The sequence below is a fragment of the Cheilinus undulatus genome, linkage group 22 (assembly GCF_018320785.1).
Source record: "Cheilinus undulatus linkage group 22, ASM1832078v1, whole genome shotgun sequence".
NCBI classification, from domain to species: domain Eukaryota; kingdom Metazoa; phylum Chordata; class Actinopteri; order Labriformes; family Labridae; genus Cheilinus; species Cheilinus undulatus.
Window position 1 is genome coordinate 33258654 of NC_054886.1, and position 8764 is coordinate 33267417.

Genomic DNA, 8764 nt, shown 5'->3' on the forward strand with positions numbered 1-8764 from the left:
GCTGTCTTGTTGCTGACTGACTGAATGTAAGACTGAATAAAAGATAATAAACTGATGTGAAGTTTTAGTACTTCCTTTTCCTGTGCAGTCGATGTGCAGCAGGTTTCAGTTGCTCAGTCTGGGGGATTAAAATAGCGTCCACTTTGTGAACTTTCAGACACTGCATGTCTAAAAACAAACACACCTGACCATCAAAGAAGGACACTTGAAAAAGAAAGTTTTCACTGAGCCTTATTTAACCAGTGGTATCAGAAAGGTGAGTAGTTCTCACATTCTTGAGACAAAATCGGACACATTCACAGTAAATGTTGACCTTTGCCAAGGCTGCCCCGTACATCTGATTCTGACAGGCAGATTGGTGAAGCGTCAGTACCGCAGTCATTGTTCCGGTTCTTTGTGTTGAAGGGGGAGATGAGCCAGAAGGCAAAGCTCAGAGTTTACCGGTTGATCTACCTCCCAGCCCTCACCTTTGGTCATGAACTCTGGGTAATGACAGACAGAATGAGATCATGGATACAAGCGTCAGAAATGCCAAACAAAAGCACCTAAATACTGATGAACTTAAACCACAAATATCTGGTTCTGGATGAAGTTCAACAGGGTTTTTGTTCACTAAATACATTTTGTATTAAATATTTCCCCACACAAACACATATTTACACTGTCAAATTCTGCCCTCTGCTGCATGTAAATTGCCTGTTACACAACTAAATGGTTTAAATTTCTTTAGATCACAGAGGCATTAGTCTGGCGGTAAAAAACCCCCGACACAAATTCAAAAATTACTGCGAGCTTCATTGGAAGCATCATGAAGGTAGAATAGATTTGCGGCTTCCCATACTTCTTTTTTTAATTCAGCCCCTGACACCGTTTGCTCCCAGAAACTGAAATTTAGTCATATCTGACTGAGATCTACAAAAGAAACTCTCGAATGCCTTCAACAAACTCTACAGTACATCTACAAAGTTTAAAGCTTTGAGGGGCCCTTATTGCCATGCCCAGTATTTCTGCTCTCACATTTAAAGATGCCAAATAAATCTCCCGCTGGTAGATCTGTTACTGGGACAGGTGTAAGTTTACTGTCTGTCAGCAGGGGTCGTCCCTGTATCATATTTAAATGTGGGGTTTGACTTCCTGGTGGGCAGTTTTCTTTCACTGTTTGAATTTCAAACAGAAAGAAACAATGAATTGTTTTATGAGCTTTATTGTCTTTTATTGCAGCTTTTATAGTTATCAGGGGACTTTGCCCTAACTGTTGTTTTATTCCATACCTAGATTAATCATTTATGGTCAGTAGTTTAATCAGTGTTTTGTTACTGACTGAATCAAAGAACTTTGAGCAGTGGTTTAACCAGACACAACAGTCAGGATGTTTCATAGTTTTGGGTTTTCTTTTCCAACAGTGACTGTATTTAGTTCAGCACAGTTTTGTTCCAAAGGTAAATCATTAATTTCACTCACATAAAGCTTCAATGTTTTCACGGTTTTATTGTTTTAACAAAACAATCATTACATTGTGATAAAAGAGAAAAAGAAGTTTTATATATAAAATAAACTACAACTTTTGAAAGGAAAGAATCAGGAAGCACCATGTCATCAAGTTCAACCTTAGACTCATCATTTAATGATTTTATAACTATACTACACAGTGGTTCAGACTCTGTTAGTCTCACAATCAGAGACAAACATGCTGTTTCTGTTTGTGCTTCCTGCTCCTGCTAGAAAATTCTCAGGTCTTGTGGGTAACTTTGTGTTAAAATTAAAACAACAACATCAACGACCTAAACTTCAAACTCACAGTACAGTAGAACTTAAAACCCCTTTCAGGATCACACACCTGACCCTGACATAAACCACACCAACAGAGTCATTTAAAATGGTCTATTCTATCAAAATGAAATGTATAAAAAAATATTTTCTTACAGGAATGTTTATTTTCACTCAGAATTCTCAAGATGAGTAAATATCCATCAGATCATATTTATTTATTTTTATATTTATTTATTCATTAAACCAAAAAAAAAAAAAATTACATAAAAACTAAATTTAAGACATGGCCAGTGTTCACTGTCTGAAATATAATTATTTTTCCTGATAAAATACAGACTGAATGTAAAGTTGAAACTTTGTAACGAATAGCTGAAAAAAAACAAACTCTACACACAAACGTGTTTATAATGTAAATGTTCTGGTTTACTTAATTTTCTTTTGAATGAATGTTTGAATTTTTTTTTCTTTTTTTGTCTTCATGTTTCACCTATAAAATGATTCAGGTCATGTTGTTAAGGTCAGATCAGCTTATAGTAGAAAAGCACTGGGTGAATGAATATTTCTAATTTTACACTTTTAGAATTCAGAAGTCACTTTAAAGTAAAGATAAATTCTATATTTTCAGTAACTGATCCATTTTTTTGTAAAATGTTATTTTTAACAGAAAGACTTGCTGTTTTGTTGTTTCTAGCTTTCTTTCCAATACATATTTAAAATCTTCTCCTGATTCTCCACCTCCTCTTAGTTTCTGTATTTATCCAACGTGCTTCTCTACATTGTTTAGCATCTCTTAGATTTTTTTTTTTGTTTTGCCATCATCCAATGAGATATTGGTTATTCTTAATAATATGCACTTTAAAAAAGTCAAGAGTCCGCTCTCGTCTCTTTAGAATCTAAGACAAAATACAATCTTTATTTTTCTTTCCTTTCTGATGTTTATGTTGAACCCCTGGGTTATTATGATATTCTGGTTCATGTTGAGTCCCTGGTTCATGTTGAGTCCCTGGTTCATGTTGAGTCCCTGGTTCATGTTGAGTCCCTGGTTCATGTTGAGTCCCTGGTTCATGTTGAGTCCCTGGTTCATGTTGAGTCCCTGGTTCATGTTGAGTCCCTGGTTCATGTTGAGTCCCTGGTTCATGTTGAGTTCCTGGTTCATGTTGAGTCCCTGGTTCATGTTGAGTCCCTGGTTCATGTTGAGTCCCTGGTTCATGTTGAGTCCCTGGTTCATGTTGAGTCCCTGGTTCATGTTGAGTCCCTGGTTCATGTTGAGTCCCTGGTTCATGTTGAGTCCCTGGTTCATGTTGAGTCCCTGGTTCATGTTGAGTCCCTGGTTTAGGTTGCATCTTTGTTTTCTGGTCCATCTTCTCTGATGTGTGTTTCATAGATGGCTTCTCGTTGTCCTTCTCTTTGTTGTTCATCTCTTTGATTTTCTTCACAGCATCCATCGTCATCTTCATCAGTTTGTCTGTGATCATCTGCATATGTTGAATTTCTTTCTTTCTGAAGTTCTCATGGTTCCAGCCGGCCTCCTTACAGATCTCTCTGATTTTTAAATACCCCTGTGCTTTCTTTTCTTTTGAATCTCCCTTCTTCTCAGAAACTTCTTCCTCCACTGATTTAACCTTTCTCTCATGTTCCTTAACCAGACTCTCAGCCTCCTTCCACTTATAGGTGAGATAATCTCTTTGTTTCTCCAGCTCTCTTGTCAGTCCCATCAGTGTTTCTTTCAACTCTTCTATCTCTTTCCTCTGTGAATCCTCTGAAAGTTTTAACTTTTCTAATTCCTCCACTTTCTTGCTCTCCATCATGAGCGACTCTCTGAGTGCTTCTCTGTCTTCATTTCTTTTCTTCTTCTCTGTGGAGAAACAGAAATGGTTGAAAAAAGTTTTTTATGTGATTCAAGCAATGATCTCATAAACCTAACTGTGCCTCTCTTATAGAGACACGTTGAACTGTGGGAAACTTTTATCCATCTGATTGAGGAAGCCTTAGAAACTGGTAGATAATTCTAAACATGGGATATTTTTATTCTACTTTAGTGTTAAAACACTGAATATTAAAAATGATGAGTGAAAAACAGTTGGACATACGTATTTGTTGGTGTTTGTTCATGTATGCTTCACATTATCATGAGACAAATCATAAAATATTTTACCTGTTATTAATTGTATTTTTTTCATCTCACCTTTTTTGTTGTTTCTTAGTTTCCAGGCCATGAAGGCAAAAATGGAAATAATTATGAGGACAAACACCACACTGATGGCTATAGAAGAGGAACAACTACGGGGAACCAGGAAGAAATCATCTGGAAAGAGAAGAAAGTAAATACCCAGATGATACTGGAGTTTATGTTTGAGAGAAATATTAGTGTTTAATGTTTCTGAAGCTGAATCCTGTTATTTTTCTACCTGGAACATGGAAGCTTCTCTCTCTGGTCTGGTTGATGTTCCTCTGTTGGAGTTTACAGGTGAAGTTGTTGCTGGCTGTCTTCTTCACAGTCACTCTGCTGCTGATAGTATAGAGATCATCAGGACCTTTGACTGATCCTGGAGCTCCAGCAGAAAGGAGATGTCCCTCAGCATCCAGCCACATCAGCTCAGGCTGTGGGTACCAGCCTTTAGACTCACAGTCCAACATCACTCCATGGTTGGCCTTATCCATGCCTGCTAAGCTAACGCTAGGTGGAGAGGCAGCACCTGAGGATGGAGAGATACCAAGAAAGTTATTATTCTAGTTCTGGAGTTCTGTCCAGCTGAACTTTGACCCCATATTTTATCATTATGTATTTTTTTTTTCCCCAAATGTGACCAATGTTGGTGGTTGGACATATTCAATCATCCTAACAGAGAAGCAAATCAGTGTAGCTCAGTGTCATAATGGATAAATTTGTAAAACAACCAGAATGTCATGTGCTAATGAGACGGTGTCTACTGTTACATACCAGTGTTGTCCAGAAATGTTTAATTTTGATACTGATGCCAAATTTAGTATCACAATACCCAAAATGAAAGGACACATGAAACTGAAAAAATGAAGCTCAGCAAAAGTTCAAGCAGGAAGACTATCTTTCCCTTTCATTCATTATGTCATTTTCACTCCCACCTGGTGATCCGCTGTTAATGGGCGTCTGCTCACTTAATCAATTGTCCAATCAGACTCAGCTAAAAATCGTGTGTCCACTCATCATGTCGCTGTCTCTTTTTAAAAATTGTTCTCCTCCCTCTGCAGTCGTTCGTCTCAGCTGAACACTGCATTCAGCGGCATCCAAGTCCTCTTTGACTTTAAGTCAGTTCACATCCTCAGAAGATTCGGATCCCTCTCCTAATCACTCACCACCACCAGTGTCAAGACTTCGGGGGTATCCTATCCTGATCTGACGGCCTGTACCCCTTTTTGACTGACAGGTTTCACAATGGAGTCTTATGCCAAAGACACTCGATTCGTCATAAAAATTTTATGATAAAAGTTTTCTTCTCAAATAAAAGAATGATCACGCTTCTATTGTCTCTTCTGATTGAAATACTGGTTCAGTTCTAAATGGTTCAGAAACAGGATGCCAACAAAAGATGGCACATTTAGGAAATGACAGTTTACGGTATTAATAACCAACAGAGTTAAAGAAATGTAATTCACAATAAAACTGTAGTTATTGAACTGTAATTCTTTCTGTCTCTATAAGTGTTTAATATTCATTATTTCTTTGGCCCAGTGTGCTAATGTACTGTGTAAAAAAACACTTAAGAAGTACCTTTCCAGAGAAATCTTAACATCATATTTCATGTCTATTTGGGAAAGTTCCTAATCTGCTCTGATGCTTTATTATTTGGATCAGTATTGTTCAATATAAACGTTTCATTTGGTAACATTAAAGAGACTGTAAAGTGAAATTCAGAGTTTTTGTCTTAACACTAAAAATGTTGGAATCTGGTTGCTCTAAACATGTGAAAACACTGAGATCTACATGTGACTGGATTCTGGATTTGGACTGTTAGAAAGTTTTTCACCTCTTTCCTGGCTGGCTTTCATGTGGGCGGGGCTAATATGTGAGCTGGGAATGATCCCGCCCCTCTAACACTACAATAAAATATCACAGAGCAGTTCATCTCAGTCCAGTCTGCTGTTAGCTGATGTCAATGTCTTTATTGAAAGTTAAGTCAGTTAAATTTGTTCATTGTGAGGTAAATTTACCAAATCTGTCAGCCACAGTGGTCTATGGATCAATGAAAGCATCAGAACAGAGATCTGAGACAGAAAACAGATTTTGCTTCTGTCTCTAGCACAGAGCTAGGCTGCTGTACGCTGTTCATAAAGTCAAGAGGCAGGATAATGCCATGAGAGCTTTCCTCCATTCAGAATAGATGTTTTTTCTTTATTTGAGAGGATCATATTTCTCCTGAGTGGGCGTGGCTTCAGCTCATTCAACAGACGCCACCATCCTGGAGCAGATTTTACTGCCTCATTTTTCATAATTTTGAAGCTTAATTTTATAAACTTAGAGATGTTTTTTTTTATTAGACTGAAATTTGATTAAGGGGTTTGTAACACAGTGACCTGCCATACAACAAACCTAAATACAGATTTATTTCACTTTACAGGGTCTTTAAGAAAATTAAATATTGCTCTGCACAATGCTCATAAGAGATGCCGTCATGCTTGGCCTTGACTTTGGCTGCTGAGCAACACAAATGTGTGTTGACATTTGTCAGGCTTGACTCTGCCCCCCCAGCCCCAGGTCATGGCCTAGTGGTGACTCCTTGGTGGCCTACATCCCTAAACCTGTGCACAGTAGGTCATTAAACAGCTCAGCAGTGTGCTAGCCAGTTGTATTTTTCACTGAGGTACTTGGTGATCTAGTAAATGTTATGACACTGCGTTGTAGCATCTTTAGCATGAACACTTAGTTTATCTGTCTGGAACCCATTCTGTTCACCTGTGTAGGATGTAGAGGTACTGCAGTGGGCAACTCAATGACCTTTCAGTTGGTAGTGAATGTTTTTTGTGGTGGCTAAAGCTCACTCTTTTCTCAGGGTCTTCCTATTATTCCACCAGTCTTCTGCATAACAGTTAAATTTGACCAACAAATAGGACTGAAGGTCAGGAAATTGCCCTATGGTGCTTTTTTGATTAAAAACCGGTGAACTTTTGGTTTCTCAGACACTACTATACAGCATAAAGGCAAGCTTTCTTTGTTCTAATTGAATGAAAATTAAGGCTTCACCTCTGACACATCTCTTTTTTGCAGACCCTTCAGCTCCACATATAAAGTAAAGCAGATTTTTTAACTTACCAATGATTAGATCGACAAACATTTCTTTCTTCATCTTTGGAATGTAGCATCTGTAGGTCCCGTTATCAGAGATCTTGACTTCAGTTAGGGTCAGTTGGAGGTCTCCACGCTTCAGTTTGTCCACAGACAAAGATGCTCTGCCTTTGTAGGCCTTGTTTTGGTCTTCTGGAAGTTCCTTGCCATCGTGCCAAACAAGGACAAATCTGGGTTTCAGATCCGGCCTCCCCCACTCAAAAATCATGGAGACAGCATCTACAGGAGGATCCAGCTGACAGGGCAGAACCACATCTTTACCCAACATTACTGTGACCGACTGATGGGGAGATTTATCTGTTTTCTGACCTGAGACAAAGACACCAACATCCAGGGGACAGCATGTAAGACAAACTAACATATAAGTAAAATGAATCACTAAAACCATCCAAAAGTGTCACGATAATAAAATGTAAATGTAAATGTACTTTATCTATAGAGCCCTTTACAACACGCCACAGGTGACCAAAGTGCTTTACAAAAAAAAAAATCAATAGCATTAAAAGGACAGCAAAAGACAAATCCATAAAACAAAAGTAAAAATAAAATTAAAAAATTTAAAAAAAAATCACTCACAGCACTATTAGGTATAAAAAGCCATCCTGACTAAATAAGTCTTTAGTTTTGATTTGAAGATGCTCAAATCAGAGATAACACGCGTATCAGGGGGGAGATTGTTCCAGAGCCTGGGTGCAGCAACTGAAAAAGCTCGGCCACCCCAGTGTTTGTATTTAGACCTGGGCACTTCCAGCAAAAGTTGGATCCCGAAGTGTTAAAATCTCAGATAAATAGGATGGAGCAAGGCCATTCAGAGCTTTAAAAACAAACATTATAAGTTTAAAATCAATTCTAAAATGGACTGGAAGCCAGTGAAGGGAAAAGAGAATGGGAGTTATGTGCTCTCGTCTGGATGTGTTGGTTAAAAGACGTGCAGCTGCATTTTGCACAAGCTGGAGGCGTCTTACTGAGGATTGGGGGATTCCGACATAAAGTGCATTGCAGTAGTCTAGTCTGGAACTTATTGAGGTATGGATAGCTTTCTCAAGATCATGACGGCTTAAAAATGGTTTATATTTGGCAAGAAGACGTAATTGATAAAAGCTTGTCCTCACTACATTGTCAATTTGTTTGTCAAATCTGAGATTACTGTCATAATCATGATTAAGGCCTCGTGTGCAACATGACTAAACATTAAAACCACCAGCAATGTGCAAAATAACTCAAATCAACAAAATGTTGGAGGTTTTATTGCCAAGAAGCACACTGGTCAACCAGTTATTTGAAAAGCTAAATCACGAACTCTTGTTCTCTATGCAGATGTTAATATGTGAGTTCAGTTTAAAGAAAGGAAAACAGAAGTCAAGGTAACATGAGCATTATGATGGGTTTGACTTACCTCCACAAGAGGGCGCTATGAGAAGGACAACAGCAACGTGTAAGAAAACGTCCATGAGGTGAGCCATCCTCAGGCACTAGAAACATAAAAAATATAATATTGATTGTGCTATTTATTTATATAAATCATATTGAGTTTTCACTTATTTTCCTTTTGATAGTAGGGGTAATGCAAAACAAGTCTGTTGAAAATTTTGAAGCAACAAACTGGCATGATAAAGACAACGAACAAGGAAAAGCAGTTCTTAATGGACGTTAAGTAGGTCAGTGGACAGAAGC

General features: G+C 38.0%; 1 protein-coding gene across 1 annotated transcript; it reads right to left on the reverse strand.

Moving 5' to 3' along the window:
- Positions 1 to 3048: 3048 nt before the first annotated feature.
- On the reverse strand, positions 3049 to 8553 carry LOC121504348 (butyrophilin subfamily 2 member A2-like). The gene is made up of 6 exons (XM_041779058.1): positions 8487 to 8553; positions 7058 to 7399; positions 4179 to 4466; positions 3956 to 4075; positions 3112 to 3625; positions 3049 to 3061 (listed from the first exon to the last, which is right to left on the reverse strand). Exons 1-6 carry the CDS (start codon positions 8551 to 8553, stop codon positions 3049 to 3051), a joined length of 1344 nt encoding a protein of 447 aa, XP_041634992.1.
- Between the last annotated feature and the right edge of the window lie 211 nt (positions 8554 to 8764).